The sequence below is a fragment of the Cimex lectularius genome, unplaced genomic scaffold, assembly GCF_000648675.2.
Source record: "Cimex lectularius strain Harlan isolate CLEC.00 unplaced genomic scaffold, Clec_2.1 scaffold63, whole genome shotgun sequence".
NCBI classification, from domain to species: Eukaryota; Metazoa; Arthropoda; class Insecta; order Hemiptera; family Cimicidae; genus Cimex; species Cimex lectularius.
Genome location: NW_019392694.1, coordinates 1659930 through 1680510, shown reverse-complemented (window position 1 = coordinate 1680510; position 20581 = coordinate 1659930). Strand labels below are relative to the sequence as shown.

General features: G+C 32.7%; 1 protein-coding gene and 1 long non-coding RNA gene across 4 annotated transcripts in view; one reads left to right on the top strand and one right to left on the bottom strand.

The window, feature by feature from the left end:
- The window catches only part of LOC106674167 (transmembrane protein 132C), a 210897-nt gene extending 209218 nt beyond the window's left edge, over nt 1–1679 (bottom strand). For all 3 annotated transcript variants that reach the window (XM_014406735.1, XM_014406736.1, XM_014406737.2), the window contains exon 1: nt 1554–1679. In XM_014406735.1, coding sequence (XP_014262221.1) covers nt 1554–1590 — 37 coding nt within the window. In that variant the 5' untranslated portion in view covers nt 1591–1679. The remainder of the gene's footprint in view (nt 1–1553) is intronic.
- On the top strand, nt 512–6284 carry LOC106674171. The gene is made up of 2 exons (XR_001341475.2): nt 512–1414; nt 6234–6284. It is a non-coding gene; the product is annotated as an uncharacterized LOC106674171 (long non-coding RNA).
- Nucleotides 6285–20581: the final 14297 nt, after the last annotated feature.

Sequence of the window (20581 nt, the reverse complement as noted above, 5' to 3'; positions counted from 1 at the left end):
AGTTTGCAAGTTGTAAAGGGCGCTCACCCCCTCGGAATAAAACGGGTACAAACTGGGACGTTGTTTCCTATTAATAACATATTTTGGGGTTGCTCTGAAACCCCTCCTTGCAGTATTACAAGAATTGAAAGAACCTGGAGGCCATTTAGTTTTGTTCTATTTATTTTATGATAATGCAACAGTAATTGTAACGTTTTAAATCGTAAATTGTTTAATGTCAATTTTTAACGATTAGATTGTATTATATACATTGTTATTACTATATATACTATTACTATATATATTTATACTATATACTATATTATTTACATAATATAGTATTATTATTATATACACCCTTAGAAATAGAAATATTGCAATACTGCTATAGATAAAGCTAGTGGTGATTCATATCTAACTGTAGTGAGCATACTTATGCACTAATTCGACTTAGCGTACTATTTTTATTTTTACTGGACATTTATCCTTCCCTAAAACAAATAAAATACTAGACTTAATGTTTGAAAAAATACATATATATAATCTACTGCCAGTTATGCAAGATAACGCAACAGCGTACAAATTAACAAACAACATCAAACAAAGTTATACATTTTATTTGAATCGTTTTAATTGTTTAAAATAAGAAAACAAATGGCTGAATACATTTTGGGAAGATATGTTTTTCAAATGTAATGTGTTATGATAAAAGCAACAGTTAACGAAAGCAAACGGCAAAATTGAGGAGAAATTTTTTGTGGATAATTGTGGCATATCAATATGATTTTTCTCACAATCCTGCGTCTTTATGATGAGATTGATTTCATAATTTTAATATTAGAGGTTTAAGGAGTGTTAGTACAATTATTAGTTATATGGGAGGTCCAAAGCTTCCTTGTGTATCACCTTAATGGAAAAATCACTGGCATACAAAGAATTTGTACGACTTCTGTTGATTATAATCAAGATATTGATATAACAATAAGACGTGAATATATCGATGCACATACGTTCAGATAGGTGCAATAACTATGCTATCCAACTATGAATGTATAGTAGGTTGTCCATCTATAGGTACTTTTATTTTAGTATCTTTAACTTGCTGTATATCAACGTATTAAAAAAAATGATAGTAGTGACAGAAAACAACAGAGGTATATTATAACTACGAAAGACAGGCAGGATGGTCAAGCAGGCAGGGCAGGCAGTGAGTTATTTCGTCTGCCAATATTTGAACATGAGCCTATGTGCTATGGGCTGCAATGCAGCTTCTAGATGACATGTTTCACGGGTAGAACTGGCGGTAAGTGACAGATGTCAAAAAGAAGTTCTATTCTTGGAGCAAGGAGACTCCCCCGCGTTTAAGACATATTTGACCAGTTTCGCCTGGGATGTCACGCGGTGTCCTTTCACTCGAACCTCGTTTCCAGATATGGTAGGTGTTTCACTTCTTGCAACACGCCTTCTTGATATGGCCCTCCGGGGGACGTGACCGACGAGGATTTTTAGCTCCGGTGCACCCACCCACGCAAGATCAGGCATGCATACCGGCACTCCGGCCGATTTCAACTTACCGATCGAGAGGAGGTTGATGACAAGCCAAAGCTCCATTTGAACTGCTCACATTTCTCCCTTCTCACGAGAAAACTTCGACACAACGCTCTGCCGCCAAGTTACGGATAACACTGCCTCAGCCTCGAACCCCCTCCACGAGTACCCGTATTGACCCGTACGGCCCTACCAACGGAACAGAAGGAAATATCCCCTCGTCCAGGTCGCTTTGGTGTCCCTCCTCGGCCCTTAATTATAAACCCTAATCCTCCAGGTACATATCAAATCCTGTCACGTTACATATCGCCTCTTTTTAACCGCATCACCTTATATATCCATGACAACTTTCCTATTCTTCGCCTAAAAGAAATATTTTTTTCTTAATGAACCATTCAAGATACAAGCACGATTTCTGATTGTTTACATATTTACATATTTACAAAGTCACCTTAGGAATATTCAAACAACTTTGATACTTAACAGCGATCAGTATAATCCACTAAACCCAACAAAAAATTTGAGTATTACACTTTTCTTGATAATTAATTGAGAATTAAAGATAGAAGATCTTTGAAGACTGGAGATGCTAAAACAACATATTCTTATACAGTATTTTTTCAATTTTAACGAAGTAAGAAACGCAAAATTCATATTTCTAAAAATAAAATACTATTTTACATTGTAGTTATAGTAAATCAGTAATTCTATTTTCTCGAAATTATTCAAATTAACACTAATGTTACTACACCGCATGGTTCTTTAAAATGTGAACAACCACGGAATTCGATCAACTGTAACGTTTTATTTCCTCAAAATCAACTATAAATTTTATGAAAGGCGAGATTTGTCATAACCTAACCGTCTGGGATACCCTGGACCCTATAAATATTCAATGTTGACATGTAACTAATTCAGAAAGCTTTGTTTGCAAGCAACAATCCCGTCTGAAATGACAAAACTCAGATGCTGGCATACTGATTGGCCGACTGATTGCATACTTATGAGTTTCTTGTCTTTTATTTCATTATGTATAGTTAGTTATGCTATCTCGTTACGTTCATTACTTTTTTAAACAACGTAATTTTTGATTGGTATGTGAAATAATAAAATTCTTTAAAGCTAAATTGTAAGTATTTAAAAAATTAGGTTTACCCTATCTCATAGCTTTAGGTACAGGTTATAAAATAGCTGATTTTGTTTTAGATTAGAATAGTACAAGAGTGCTGTTGAATACAATTACAATTTTTTGCCAATTTATATTTATTGAGTTAATTTATATTTATTGAATCCATCATGTTTCGTGGTCCAATTGGCTAAATACCTTCTTTCAATTAATTAACCTTTATGTAAGGTATTGGTTGAAATAAAAAAGCCAGTGCCATGAGCGGGATTCGAACAGCCGAAGGTCGTGGGTTCGAATCCCACTCGTGGCATTGGCTTTTTTATTTTCAACCAATACCTTATATGCAGATTAATTAATTGAAAGAATTTATATTTATCTTGTCATCATCAGTACTGTCATCTCAGTTCAACATATTTTATATATATAAAGTTTAGAGTACATACAATTATATTAATAATGAATTATTTATTATTTAGTAATTGTGCAGGTATATGAGAGTTCAAAAATAAAATAATTAATAAATACGTTAACTCAACATGTAAGTTGCGTTGTGACTGACCAACTGACTGTGATTAAATTTAGCCCAATTTCAATCAATTTTTTAACAAATTGAACGCTTTTAATGCTCGTATCTAAATATTTATAGTCCTTATCAAGTTTGCAGTAATAACATTTTTTTACTGATGCCTGATTGTTATTCAAACTGATTATTCTTTGTTTTTGTTTGTTTTTTCAATTCTTTATCAATTAAACAATTTTAAGAATCGTTGGAACTAAATTATTATAATAAATTAATGTTCAATGAACGTCAAAATTATACATCTCCGTTATGATTAGTATCACCCTGCAATATTATAATTTTATATTAAACAAACATTAAAGATAATTATGGCTGATTGAAAAGAAAACACCACTTAATAAAACCCTTTTATCAGGACTTTGAAATTTTAATTGATAATTCAGTTCGTTAACAAATATGAACATTTACTTAAATATTGAAACGTTCGGTTTGTAGTATATTGGGACGAATTTATTTACAGAAGAACGAGATCAAACATGATCCGTCCGTCCTAGAACAAAAATATTAAACCAATAAATTATCAATTAAATTCCCAAATTCTGATAACGGGAGTATATATAACTCGAATGTTCTGCTAAGGAACTGACTGTTTTTGTTTTTCTGATTAGCTTTACGCCCGTTTTTTAAATCTTTTTTAATATAAAATTATAAAATGATACATAACATATCGGTTAATCTTTGCTAAAATTTATAATTTGATTGTTTCATATATTAATAATTTTACACGTTGTTTATAATTTTTTGTATTGACAATGTCTGACAAAAGTAAGCTTTTAAAACATCAAATTTTATAATTCGACCAGACCTGAGAGGGCTAAGCTATAAGATGTTTCAAGATGTTCAATATTACCGACCGCACATTTCAATTGTGATTTTTATATATATATTTTTTTTTATTTGATTGTAATTGTTACAACTCCCAACCAATGTGGTATTACAGGGGAGACAGCAGCAAAATCCCATATCAAAAAAATTCGAAGTTACTCAGAACCGAGTCAGTCTTACGGATCATTACAGAAGCTCCATCTTATTAAGAAATGTGTGGGGATTAGTGACCGTTAGTTAATGATTATTTGGAGATCGTGAGATGCGGTCTGGTGGGACGTAGGTTTTAGAAAAACATTTTGTTTATCGTACCAAGGTTTCAATCTTTATTGAGATCATCTTCAGGGCACTCTCAACACGATACACAATAATGACACATGTACACAGAAAACAAACACAAGCCCTGAAGATGAACTCAATAAAGATCGAAACATTGGCACGATAAAGAAAATGTTTTTCTAAATCCTACTTCACGCCAGACCGCATCTCACGATCTCCAAATAAACTTATTAAGAAATATAAACATTGTTTTCACTTTCTATATTTATTTATACCATATGAGTTTTTATAAAAGACGTGGCCTTACATTTTTACGATGCCTGGTTTAAAAAAAGAGAAAATTGAAAATTTAATGGAATAAAAGATGAAAATTTAATTTGTGTTGACTTTTTTTAAGCCTAGCTTTGATGATAAATTGAAATTATCGAGCTCTGAAGAAAAACTTCAATATCTCCTGAACAATTTGATGAATTTTTGTGGTATCGTGGGTAAATTTTCCAAATTTAAAAAAAGGCTTAACGCGTCAACTTATTAAAACTCTAATAGGACCAGCAGATTCTACTTGAAAAATTACCTTTGTAACTATTTTCATCACCACCAACCTTTTATCATAGTTTTACAATAAAATAGGCAGCGTAAAAATAAAAGGCCATGACTTTTATAAAATTTCACACGGTATATTATATATTTATTACTTAGAATATTTGTTACAACGGAATATGTGTTACAGTATACATACCATACATAATGTTATCTCAACTTGTCAGTATTAGTTAGGAATTCATACCGAAATTCAAGTGACATTTGAATTAGCTATCCAACAAGCAGGCTACTTTAAGCGTTCAACAGTATATTAGATTTGTTTACAATATTTTGAAAAAAGTTAACATTAACAAGAAAGTTATTTAAGTTCGTTAAACTGTCCTAACCTTCATTACATCTATAATTAAACAACTGAGAACTATTTTATTTAAGAATTTGCGTTATAACAATAATATCACTCCTTGCAGATCGCAAAGACGTTTTCATGAAATCGATGTCCCGAATTTCTAATTACAAAGCTAAAGCTTAATTAAGTTTCGCAGATACTCTACATATCAAGCGCCCTCAAATTACAACCTCCTTTCCACCTCTGAAAACGCTACTCTAGTTTTACCATTTATACGGAAATTTCTCGTTAAATATGTGCGAATATAAATTCAATGTGAGGCAGTAGAAAGAATAGAATTAGATACGGTTTATAAATGTCGGCATGTCGCCTGCTTCACACAGTGGCACGGATTATATTCAACAAAGTAACTTAATCTCAAGGAAAATTCAACGACCATTGTATACATTTCGCTTCTTAATTTCCCGAGTCGGTGTTTCACGAGGAAAACAGTTCCAAATCGCGTGAAAACCTAACAAGTTCACGAATTGCAATAACCGAAATTTAGACGTTGGGCTGGAAAGTTCAAGGGTAAATCATAGAAAGCTTTAAATTTTTACCACTGTGTTAAAAACGCCAGCCAAATACGGGTGCCACGTAAAAGAAGAAAATCTTTTATGGCCAAATTGCGGCTTAGGCACATGCCGCATTACTAGTTTTGTCGATGAAAAGCTTTCTAGTCCGTTGATTGAAAGTTATGCAAACACAGTTTTGCGGTATTACAAGGGCTATTCGCAGGCTTTAGTTAATTTAACTCTAATGACCTCGTTCTAACTTTAACACTACACAATAAATTTCACTGATGCTTCATCTATTTGAATAATTGCCATAGTGTAATAATATTATTTTAAGAATATTAATTTATTTGTCTTGAAAACTTAAATATATGAGAATCAATGTTAAAAGCATAATCACCAACCAATATCATGGAATATCACCTGACATTCCATTTTTTTTCTTTTTTATAGGATTCGCAACAACAGAAGCCATATCGACCCCAGAATTCCTGTGTTTTTTTTACAAAAAAATCTATTTGTAAGTCTACTCTGGAAATTCAGGAACACCAAGGTTCGAACCCACTGAGTCAACGTGATTTCAACGCTCCAAACGTTCGACGCCCAGTCTATTGAACATATTTTTGTGCAAGATTAATAAAATAATTTTCAGTTGTGTAACTTAACACATTTAAGCTTAACACTTAAGCAACAAATCATTAATGAATTTCCAACTGACGCAGTTTATTCAGAAACGAAAGAGGGTATGTAACATCGTTCATGTCTAGACACCCTCTTTGTTGTATAATTCAGGATTTTCCACTCCAGCAGTAATTCAAAGAAAAATAAGCACTCCGCTTTTAAGGTGGATCTTCACAAGGTAAGATCAAAAGGGCAAACATAATATATTTAGGGGATGAAAAAATAGTTTCGAGAAACTTTCCTAACACATATTTTATTATGGAAATTCACCATCACGACTGAATTTAATCTAGACTTATATTACAAAAATCATGCTAAAATAGATGTTATAAAAATAAATTTAATTTATGGTTTATCAAGTAAGGACGTATAATTTCTCTTTTCTCATGAAATTTTATTTACAGATTGAAATTGAAAATTTTTTAAAACTTTATTTTGGGACTTAAAGACCCCATTGAATGACTAGTTATTGATAAAATATATTGACAGAGATTCAATAAAGATAAGGCAAAGAAGTCTAAAATATATATACATATAATTAGAAAATAATCTACTATGGAAATTGGACTAAAGGGGCAATTTAAAATCATCGGTGCTAGACAAGAGTTATTAAAGAAACGTTATTTAAAAATGGAAAAATGGAGCTCGGCCGATAGAGTGAAGAAAGGAATTTCACAGGCTGAAGGCATGAGATGAGAGAGGATGAGGAAGGGACGACTGAACGCACTAGTTCTGGGTTTAGGGAGATGGAGATCAGAAGAGCTAGAACTAGTTCAGAGGAACTGAAGGTAAAATTTATGGAGGGAATGGGAAGATCAACCAACTGCTATAGAAAGAAACCAAGGTAGTATTGCTTGCGGTAGGTTCAGTTAGTAAACAGAATTTTAAATTCGGATTTAACGTTTTACCTAATTGACGAAAGAGTACAGAGTACAGAGAACGGTCGGATGATGGAAATTTATAAGGATTTTTAGACTTCGGAATCATTCGGATGAGGGAAAATTTCTATTGATGGGATAAGCAATAAAACTGTCGAATGATTTTTGCAGAGTTACATCCAACCTTCAAAGAATATTCATTGCTCCCATCACCTAATGTAGTCCACCCCCTTGGGCAATACAGTGACAACCGAATTACGTGGATCCCACACACGCAACCCAAAATATAAAAACTCAACAGATGCTTTAGACTTCTTAAAAGAGTGCTGGACAAACAATCAAAACTGACTCTACAAAACAAACGACATATACACATATATCACCATTCTGAGACCCATTTGGACAATTTGGCGTTCAACCAAACTTTCTAACCTCCGATGCATCAACCGTTCCAACTCCTTACAATCCCAAATCCTCCGAATCATCGTCCATGATCCTTTCTAGATATCCAGTCTTACCATGCACTATGATCTTAATAACCAATATGTTCTTGTAGCAGCCAAAAATTGCTACAAGACGTTTAACCCCATCAGTTCGGGTTCCAGCTACCTTCTAACATTCATCAGAGTCACAGAAACATCATCATATCCTCTATTAAGCGGTAGGAATGCTGTTAGTCGCTTACTTAGTAATTCGACAAGCCTTCGGTTGAGTGTGGTTACCAGGCTCCAGAAACTCAAGTGCATCCTTCCATTGACTTATTACCTCATCCTAAAATCCTATCTGTCCGATAGATAGTTTCAAGTACGAATCAGGACACCCTTCTCCCCGATCCATTACATACGATTTCCAACCAGTATCCATGTCCAACCAGTGTCCTTTATTTATTCAGTATACAATCCTAACTACTATGATAAACAACTCCTCACATATACAGACGATACCGCCATCCTTTCAGCATGCCTAGACCCAGTAGTGGCCTTCAAAAATCTTCAGGATCATCTCTCCTCTTTGGAACAGTTTATTTCACCCTTCGCCGTATCACCTCTTTTAACTCTGTTCGTCTCGCATCAACCAATTTCATCCGCCATTTGGGACTTTACATCGACAAAAGACTTACATGGATCCCCCACGCAAGACTCAAAATTATAGAACTGGACAGATGATATAAACTGCTCAAACGACTACTTGAGAACAGATCGTAAATCTCACAACAAACAATCGCCTCATCTACACATTACTTCAACCAATTTTGACGTACGAAGTAGAACTGGGGAAATAAACCGAGCGTTCCAGTCACTCCAGTGAAAAATCCTATGAACTCTTATCCTATGAATGCTCCGTACTTCGTATCCAACCTTACTATCCATACAGACCTTCAAATCCCCTTTGATCTCGAAACCTTAAGAAGTCGATACAGACGCCAACATAAAACCCTATACCCTCATCCCAACCTCCCAGTTGAGGACTACTTCCTAGTGAGGAAAGTGAATAGTGCTGTTATTTAATGTATTTAATGTTTTATTTGTAAAGGCATTTAAAAGATTACATCTCAACGTTTATAATGTTACAATACAACATAGTATTAGACAAAAAGAATCTATACAATGCTCGAGTGCTCTTTTCTTCAAATTACAAAAAGAAATATTAAAGATACATATTGCAATACAAGACAATAAAATATTTTGTTTCTTTATTTGTGTCTGTTTTAATATTCGTATTATTTTACGAAAGAGAAGGCATACAACAACGAACTTCTTTTAATTTAATTTTGTTGTTAACCAAACAAGTTGATTTATGCTTCCAATCCGTAGGACAACCTCGAATGTCAACTATGGAATTAATGCGCTTATATTCAATATTGCACTTTGTCTAATTAACGGAAAAAGTAAGAATTCAATATGTTGCCTCTAATGTCCTTCCAAAAGATTGATGTATATTTAGCCGGGCGAAGAACAGTGCTTTTCTGGCTTTCATCCAATTGCTCTCTCCTCTTTTCATCAGAACCCCTGTGGTGTTTGCTCTCCTATCAATTAAGGCCCTACTCAGATCATCGGTAATCCTTTACCAAATCTTTAATGCAATGAATTTCCCAGGGTGGTTGATGATTTGAAAAGTATTTTTTCATCTCGCAAGTCCAACATTAATGATGAAGAGATATTATAAAACAAAATATTATTACCTCGATAAAATGAAATATTTTGTTAAGTCATCGAGGTTTGAAAATTTAAACGTACTATTCTGTCACAGACCAAGTTAGATGTTTGTTCGATCACAAATACTTTGACCAAACACTCACCTACCCCTCAGGTAGCGGAGTGAAATAATTTATACTTTCTAAAATCGATAAACAATTATAAAGAAAAGGGGAGAATGCCTTCGATTCAATGAACCAAGGTGTAAACCAGCAAGTTTGAAAAAAAAGTTGATTTGGCTGTGCCATGTTAGAAAGAGGGGCGGACCGGTAACAGGGGGCGGAAAGGGACAGAACTAATGACCTATTGGAACGCACGCCCTTTTCCAATATCCTTATCGCGCCATGCCATACACCCTTTTTGGAAAGAATAGTGTTAACGGCTATCGACTGCAGCAAACGCTGCTAAGAAACATTGAAAATCAACATTTATATGATTCAGGAAGATTGATCCACCTTTAATATATTAAAAATGAATTAGGTTAAACAAGATTTACTAGAATGGAAAAATAGGTAAGATAAAAGCAGACTGACTTGCAAATTTGTTTTCTTGAAATAAACTGCTCAAAGATAATTAGTGATGTTCGTCATGTATTCTTATTCTATTAACTTTAATTAATTAACCCATATATTCTTGGTAGTTGGATAAAACAAAATAGAAAGTACAAACCAAAAGCAAACAATCCAATGTGTTAATCGACATGGTTAATTACGTATGTATTTAAGAATAGTAAACATGAAGATTACTCATTTTGTACACAAACACTTTCTCGTCTTCTCTCATTTTTTTAACCATGGAAAGACATCATCTTGAACCAGAAGTTCAAAATATTATTGTGGAAATGAGTTATCTAGAGTTATAAGTTTGGAACACCAAAGGCCGTTTTTAAAAAAAGATTTATTTACTTTAAAACGTACAAAGAATATTACAGAACAGAAAAGGCGAGAGAATCGTCAGAAGGATGTCGTACGTCCGAAGAACGGGGAGAAATACGCGCTGTTTAAGATAAGCGCCGGGTTTATATGAACTCGTAATGCAGAGTGAGCTGGGGCAGTTCCTTCAACTCTTAACTGAGGACACCGCAAGTGGAGAGACTAGGCGCTTCCCAGAGCAAGCTCTCCCGGGCTTCAGCCCGATTCCGAGAGACTGGAAGTGCCAACAGGAGAGCTGGTAGTGGATTTCAGTGCATTACGACTCTAAGGAAGGACAGAAATATTGTCATTGCTGTAAGACGGAACCCATTCCATAGTGTCCGCCAGATCCTAAATGAAGTACAAGATGTTTTGGCAAGTCTTTATCAATCAGGGAAGTTGGCCTTACGTCGTATGCCCCTTTGAGAAGAAGTACTGCAACAGCCCGCCGAATATGGTGCAGCGAGCGCCTAGAAGAGAACACCAATTGGAATGCTGTGTTTATTAATGAGTTATATTTCTGTCTGTATAGTGATAGCAGGCGCCGAAGAATCTACCGAGAATAGGGGATGTGTACAATGCCCCAGTTCGTGCTCCCTTCAGTGCAGTATGGAGAAGGCGGTGTAATGGTCTGAGCTGGGATTTACACTGGAGGACGAACTGACCTCATAGAGCCAGAGATGCTCGTCAATGTTTAGAAACCTGGGAATTTCCCACCTGCCCTTTCCCCCATTGTCTCCAAACGTCAATCCCATTGAACACATGTGTGATGCGTTGTATTAATTGTTTAAAAAGTTACTGTGTCCAATAAAAAAATTATATAATTAAAACCTTTTACTTTGTAATTTTTCAAAATCCCTTAATTTAATTAATTAAATAAAAACATAATAATTTCTAATCAATTTTAATACAATTTATAATAAAAATAAAATAAAATTGCTAGAGAAAGTAAATACTACAAAATTTGCAATTTCCCTTTTCATTTTTGAGCATTTTATATCAAGGATTTTCTACTCTGACAATAATTTAAACATAAGAAAGCACTTCTCTTTCAAACGCAAAAGGCAAAATATTATGTATAAACTTAGTATAGATAATCTGTAAATCTAGTTGAAATCTGGTAGTGAAAATAATTCATAAGATTAGTATCAATGCATTGGTTATGTTCTAACCTGGTGCTATACGATCTGAATATTTAATTTCATTTTATTTGATCCTATATGTTTGCTAAATTTTGCATTTAGTGCTTACATTATTTAATCTTTTAAACTATTAATTAATTGATTGATTAAAGATTGAAAGCTGTCCTTGAAGGTATGATCGTTAATTATATTGGTCATATTTAGTTTGAAACTTATTTGTTTCTGTTGTTTTGGTCGACCTTTTCTTGTTTTCCGCTGTCAGACAAGTTTTGACTTTTTCTGAATAGAAAATAAATTTTACTGAACCCTAATATAATTACTGTGCTGTATTACACATAATAAATTTTTATATTTAATTATTAAAACAATTATTTATTTCAGTGAGGTACTGCGCATTTTTTTCGAATATTTAAATGTAAAAAGAAATATATTTTTTTAATCTTTAAAAGTAAATTCTTCGCGCATTACTCTTACATTATCGACCCTTCTTTGGTGGGTCAGAGATAATAACCAAGTGAGGCCAAATAGTACATGTTTCTTCGCTAATGATGACGAGAAACTGAAATGCCCTAACAGACTAAAACAAGGATGGGCAGACAAATGTTCGGAAAGACCTAACTGTAGGTTCATTATCCCACAGACCCCAAAAGAAAATCATAGCAAGTTAGTACATTATTTTAAATTTTTATGATTTTGGCCAATGTGTTGTAAAAATGACTTTTATTCAAATTCACAAATATGCTTCGTTACTGATCTGTTAAAAAATAAAGTTATTATAATAGTTAAATAGTTAAATTTATAAATTTAAACCTTTATTAAATTAAAATTTAGAAGTGAAAGATTTAACGAATTGCCAACAAACAAGTTGAACATAGTTTTTGTTATTAATGTAATGTAATTACTGTCAAGAACGGATAATTAAGTTATCAGTTATTATAATCTTAAATAGATTTTTTAAATTATTATCCGTAATGTTATTGCAAAGGAGTAATTTGAATTACATTTCATAAAATTGAGTTGTGTAAATGTGATAAAATGGCTGTGGTGGAACTTGAGCTAATGCTGGTTTTTATAGCTGAGTCATGGCTAAACGGCCACTATCTTTAACCCCCACGCAGAAAATCAATTCAATTAAATATAAACGAGTAAGTGTGTGTGTGTGTGTGTGTGTGTGTGTGTGTGACAAATATAAATTGAAGACTCCTTATCAAAAAGTTTAACAAAATATAGTTATATGAAATGCTGAAAAGTTCGTATAGCCAGGAAAAATTATTTAAAATTAAAGCGTATAAATAAATTTTCAAGCGAATATCTTGTAACTTTCTCCGTTTACCAATATAAGAACGTAAACGATCTTATTTATTTGAATATGATTTAATGGTCTTATTTCATGTTTTATTTTCGTGCGTCAGAATTGTTAACCCCAATCCTATCCTATTGTAACAAATTGTGAAGCGTTTTTATGAAATGCCGGTTGTAATACAGGATTTGTCTTCATTGTCTTTTTGTCGACTGTTGAAGGCGGGAAGAAAATGGGTTTTCTAATCGTGAGTTAGGACCACCTTCAGCCTCGGGCCAGAGGGGAGACATCAATCCCCAAATTAGGATGATCCCCTTTCTTTTAGGACGGCATTTATCTAATTACGTAGTTACGGTACCTGGGCATCCTACAAGGGACGACGATTGGGTACGCTTCCGATAATCCCGGTCCGCCTATTCTCACTGATTCTGTCAAACGCTTTTGGCGTACGCCTTTCCTCACAACCCGAGATAACTTATAAACTGACATTTAATATATAAAGAACACACGTAATAAATAAAGAAAAAGAAGTGAAAAAGCAAGTCACGACTGACAAATTAACAAACATCACAGAAGGCGAATAGTCGAAATGCGTCTGATAGATCAAAACCATGAAAAGGTGGATCAGAAGGTTGGGGGGGGGGGGGTTCCTTAATTCAAAAACAGTTCTGCCAAGCTTTCGACATCGACTTGATGACTTCAAATAACTTGGCAGAACTGTTTTTGAATTAAGAAACACGCCAACCTTGTCCACGACCTCGATCAATAAATAGGTTTTGTCAGATCTATCGATATAAAATGACACTAATAACATATAAAACATAATATGAGAATCACATTCGAAACTTGAAAGGCAAACTATTATAATTTCAGCTTAGGAACTTTATGATTTTTATCAAAAATAATAGACTTCGTGATCTTTAACTTAAGATTTTTATCAAAACATTGCTATTGGATTTGTTACTTTCTTTTTTTAATAGAGTTCCATTAATTACGTTCTAATCATGGAAAAGTGATGCAATGATAACTTCCCCTGACAAAATTTAACATAGCACAATTCTCCGTAAACGACTCGTGATTTGTTCAGCACCTATTGAATCGTTTGATCAATCGGCTCCTGTCGACAACCGAGTTGAACCTTATTATTTCTTCATGTTACCCACCTTGTTATGTGTACTCACAACATTCCAAAGGCTCACGGCCTCATCCATATGGATGACTGGAGCCACTCAGCGTTTCGGTCCCATTATTTCGGGGACACGTAAATCTAATACGAGACGTTATAAAACCTAGCAAGCACTACATCAGTTACGTCTCTATTAGTTTGAACAAACAAAAAAAATACATCCGACATTAACAGCATATAATTTACTTTCAAATTAAGATAGAAACATATTTATAACTTTCTCTAAAGGTTTTTCTATATAAAATTACAAATTAAATTACTCTAAATCATTTTCATCAATTTTACATTGACATGTTCCAGACAACTTTGATAATTAAAAACGTTACGATGCCGGAATAAATTTTCTAAAAAACTCCTATCTCTACCTTTTTATTTATAATTTAAATCAGCTGACAGTTTTTATTTGAAGTAATCTGGTTCGCTACACCCTGTACTTCCAAAAAACGCCTCAACTGCGTTTCAAGAAACCCTACATACAGGAAAATGAAACAAGATCATTTTGATTATACATTTTAGCATAAAGATTTTCAACGAAAATTTACACTAAATTTATCTCGTATTTGAAAATAACATTAATTAATAAATACTGAATGAAAAATTAACATTTTGTTGTGTTCTAGGTGACAAGAAATTTAGACCGAAAAGTAAAAAATTGAATAAATTATTTTGTAATAAACTTTTATATAAAATACAATTTTTGTCTGTTTAATTTTAGTTCCAGGTTTTAGTTATATCTCTAAGCAAGGCTAAATAATGAACAATGTTTTTTATGGAAAATTACGAGATCTAATAAGAATTAAGATTTTCATATTTCGATGATTATTTTTCTTTGTGGTCCAAGTCTTCTGTTAAGTTGTTGTCTACAAACTTTTGTGTGGAGATTCCAAGATAGTATGCATCACAAATTATAATGAAGTTGTCATTTAACTTATTTACCCTATAGTTATTACCCTGGTATGTAACCCTGTTCATGGTGAAAACTTGTGAGAGTCAGTATAAGAAAAAGTTCAAAACTTAATTTTTCATCAAACATGCACACTTTATAAGCCTTTTTTCATTTAAATAATTTTAAACTTTTTTAAAATGATTGGACATTTTATATGAAAAAATTATCAGGTATAAGGATGACAGGTCAATGACATCAAAATGATCAGGTCATAAGACGTGTTTTGTCGAGCTTTCGAGAAGCACATCCCCTTCATAACAACTATGAAATTATAATTACTAATTAATAAATATTATCATATATTTACAATTTTGAAACCCCCACGTTTCAAGTACAATCAAATTAAAACTTGAAATCATATAGTATCGGATCAAATCAGGACCATCTGAGATATAACATTTTAACATGGATAACCAAACTAAACGTTGTAACTAATAAACTTTTTTTTCTATTACAACAATCTTTGTCAAACTATGCATGATTAATAATTTTTATATTAGTAATAAAATATTAAGTCCGTAATTCATGGAGTTATACAGTATATAAAGCCCATTCGATTGCAAGTCATAATTTGTTATCTTTGCCATATTACAAAGATTATGGTTTGCCATTTGGCCTTCTATCAGGTTTATCATAAAATAAATTATTACGTTTCCAGTCGAAGTATGTTTAATTAGTGTCATTTAATTAACATTGTGTGTTCTCGGCAGTTACGATAGACCCTTTTATAAATGGCTGAAAGCTTTCAAGCAATCGGATCTTTATCAAAGTTGTACGCGATAAGGCGAAACAAATTCCTTAAAGGTCTTAATCTTAATATATTTAAATAATTAATTTATAAAGTCAATTGTGCTAGTTCAAGTCGACATTCAAATCAGCTTCTCCGGGGCATTTTGACCTAAATGAGTCAGCAGGTTTTTGCACGTTGGTTGTCCGTCTAATTAACGACTCGTCCATCGATATTGTACAGCTGGGAGCATAAATCCAACCAAGTCACAACTCAAGATGTAATGGTCATTAAATTATTACCCTCAAACACATCGAAGCCTATAACGCCCTATAAATAATAACTTAATTTCCTCTTCGACATAATTAACACGTCGGCCATACGATTATAATACAGTCGAAGAAATGTATTCTTCTATTTTTAAAAGTGACCCTTGAAAATGTTGATTTATTTAATCCGACAAATTTTATAAATCCATGCCGCTATTATCACCTCTGCATATGTAAGGTAGCTTTTGCTTCTTAGAAACTGCACTGTTGCTTATCGCAACGTGGACATAATTCTCCTCTGCTCTGGGAAATGGAGGCTAGGAGTACACCCTATTCCCCAGGGGGTCGTTTCTTACCAACCACGCTCTCTATTGCTAAGGTCGAAATCTCCTAACCACATTTTCGAAAACCACCTAAAGGGAATTTTTCGTTCTTTGCTCCAACTCCAGGGACCGAATTAATGTTGTGATTTGCTCAACGGCTTAACTGTTTCCGAACAAAATAACTTTCGGCTATATTTTGTTTAAAAATGTTTACATGTCTACAACAAACTTTTTAAAAAAGGATTATTATAAGAGAATATGTGTGGTATTTAGTGATCGTTAGTTAATGATTATTCGGAGATCGTGAGATGCGGTCTGGTGTGACGTAGGATTTAGAAAAACATTTTCTTTATCGTGCCAATGATTCGATCTTTATCGAGATCATCTTCAGGTCTCAAAGTGTTTTTTCTGCGTAATTGTGTCATGATTACAAAAATGCATGCAATGAATGTGCAACCCTACAACTGCCATATTCCCAATCAAATTTGTAGCAATTAAACGTTAATTTTATATTGTTAATAACAGACCTTTGAGACATTAAGTAATGTGCTACATAAAATGCTATCTTAAAATTCTTATTATTAGGGCCAACATTTCCGTAAGCGTCATATCTGTCAATAATTGCAGAACAAAGAAAATTTTACTTAAACTTTAGGTGTGTATTTTATTTGTTTACGGTTATAATAATAAATGAGTCTATCTCATAAAGTTTTTAATGTTCTTTCCATTGATATAACCCAATTTAGTGTAGGATTATTCTTTTAAAAAATACGGGGCTTTATGGAAAAAGTTGTGGAAGGTTGAAATAACTATTTAAAGTTAAATATATCGAAGACAATTGAAAATCAGACTTCGGACAATTGGGACTTTTTAGATCAATTTGATATTTAAGATAACCTACTGAAGCAAACCAAAACGATCGGAACAATCAAATTACAGGCTTATTAAGAGAAGAAATCTCTCGATAAATTCTTTCGTTAAACAGGTTAAAAAAAAATTTTTTAATTCGTGTATACATAATCAAGTATGTATAAATATTCACTAGTTTCGTGGTCCGCTTGACCAATTAATATATGTATTACAATTAATTAAGGTTTTCAGTTGAGATAAAAAAATCAATGGCACGAGCGGGATTCGAATATGTATAAATAGTTGATAATTATTATTTGGATTTGCTTTAGTCTTATATTCAGTGGACAGAATCCTTTCATTGATCGAGGTTTTAGTTTGGGAGAGTGTGCCGAGGACCTCCGAAACATTAGAACTTTTCAAAGGACTCGTTCACTGACGTAGATTAACACCGCAACGCTTCGAGGTCCTGCGTGTTGAAGTTCACATCCTTCATTATTCAGCCTGTATATTCGACTAACAATTTCATTATATAATATATTCATGATAGAAATACGTTAGTAAGTTTTTCTGAGAGTTTTCTACACCGCTCAATATCATTATTTCACTCTACTGTTCGGAACATTGAAAACTAAAAACATTACGACGAAAAATTCAAAAATCTTCTATCTCAACAAAACTTTTTTTTAAATTTATAATTTAACACAGCTGAATGCTTATATTTAGCACCATAGTTAATATAGGTGTACCATACAATTATACAATGTACATAACTACAACAATACAATTGATTTTCTCAACATGGTCCGGTCAAATGTTTTTCCCCCAGGGTTTTTATAACCAATATGATTGAAATATTAAATTTTCCCTTGTTACTTGTTAGAAGAGTTTATGTTGCATTCACGTGATAAAAAAAAAACTTTGCGTTCAATATCATTGCTGTATGTTGCGAAACTAAGTGATCTGACTAAAAATTCATAATAAATTTTCAAACTTTTTTGGGTAATTCTACACTCCAAAATATCGGGCACGCATCTTCTTGTAAATAGGCCCTGGTTTCGCAAAAAAAAAAAAAACTTTTTGAAAGTTGAAATTCACCATTATTTAATATTTTTATTTCGTCGTCTACTTGCACAAGCAACTATATGTGAATATATCATTTTACGGCATTTTTTAAGGAGATTCCAATAAAAATATAGTAAAAGCTAACCAAGTTTACTAATAAGCAAAAATTTCTAAAAACCAAATTTTTTTTTCTAAAATTAATTTGGAATTTCGTTGTAGCACCTCTAGAGACCCTTCATTCGTTATTCCAAATTTATTATAATGGACACAAAACTGCAAAACTCTCCATCATATTCTCGTTCTGGTAGTTGTTAGTACTAACATGTTCCCTGATCTTATTTCCGCCAAATAACCACAAATTTCTGAAAAACTTTTTTTACCAAAGGGAGAGGGTTATTAATTGTGTATCGTGTAATTTCAAGTTGAATGAACAAGGGCAATGAAAGAATTCTTATTTGAATCGTTTAGTTTTTAATTGAATTCGTGAAAACTGATTTTGTCACACGATTTTAATACCAATATGCTCATTAATCTGAATGCCAGCACAGAGAGTTGACGTACAATGTTTAAATCACCCCCTAAAAACGAAGAAAACTACATTAATTAAATAAATTCAGTACACTTAGAAGCAGGGCGAAATAATTAAATTCTATTTCTCCTCAGAAGGCAGTAATCCTAACTGGATCAAACGAACCTGAATCCGCAACCCCTGTACATCCAAAAACGCCTCGATTGCGATTCCAAAAAGCTATGTCCAGGAAAAATGAAACAACGGCATTTTGACCTACATTTTAGCACAAAGATTTTCAGTTATTATTTTACACGAAATTTATCTTGTAAGTGAAAATAAATACTGAATGAAAAATTAATATTATTTTGTATTATAGTATACAACAAATTTAGACGGAAGAATACAAAATTTTGATCACTTCATTTTGTAATAAATTTTTATGTAAAATAGAATTTTTGTATTTTTACTTTTAGTTGTATCAAAATTATCTCCCTCAAAGCAACGGCTATGACAATCGGTTATTCTTAATTATTTAGATGAAACTATTACACTAGTTGAATTATTTATATTCATTGAACTAGGCAGAATATTTTTCCGCAACTGGAAAATTTACGAGATTTAACGAGTATTCAAATTTTCATACTTCGACGATTTTTCTCTCGAAATTTAAGTCATTACAGTAATGATTAATTATAACTGTACATATTATTGTTGTATATACATTATACATTCTGATATTTGTATTACATAACCTCTCGCGCAAAGTTCATGCGAAATCTTATTTCATGATATTTTCTTTTTTCCAATGAAAATGATTCATTTTGACTTTTTTTTAAAGATTCACCATTTACAGAAATAACGACATCAGTAATAAAAATACATATATCGTTACTTATACTAATTCCTAAAATAACATTTCTGTCTAATTCGGCAAATAAATTTATTTCATAAGCCTTTACATTTTAAAATTTGTATTATCCTGTAAAGAGGTCTAAAGGTTATTGTATTCCTCTGAAGTGTCATGTTTAAAATTTACATTCTGGATTTTTAACTTGGATTTCGTATGTATACGGGAAACACCTTAACTTCACTTTTAACGTAATCATTTTGTACGTAATAATAATAAATGTATGTAATGTCTCTATTAAATGGAACATTCTGTACCTATTTAAATTACTCTACTCTTGTGAAATCGTGATATGAGTTATTCAAAGAAAACCAAGGAGTAGAACAATCTCGACATTGAATACAAGTTGCTCGCTAAAACCATAAAACAATTATATAAATGTTTAAACCCTTTTTATTCTCCACCGATTAGAACTGCTGATAAAGTAATAACAACTTATATTCATTTTACATTTCCTTTTACTGAAATGAAACAGTCTATCGAAAAATAGAATATGACAGATTTCACTTCTCTAGCTTAATGACCGGCACAGCCAAAGTAGAGGGACGTCCAAAATTTGAAAAACCAGGGGAGATGTTCTTGCTATGCGAACGTGAAGATAATTGATGAAAGTGGGTTGTAGGGGTGAGACGTGTGGAACGTCAAAAAAAGGAGCTGCCTAGACTTTTCAAGTGCTGCGAACACCATCCTTTTCCATATTTCTCCCCCTTTCTATGACCCAGTTTATAAAACTCCGATTGAGATTTAAACTTTTGTTTATGTAAGCGATATAAACCGTTATAAATAATAACAAGTATTTTTGTAGGTTTAAATTGCTAAATTATAAAATTTGCAATGGCTGCACCTAAAATTTCAATTTGGAATAAGAAAGCTATTACGAGAGTAAATTTCAATAAATAGTTGTATGAATA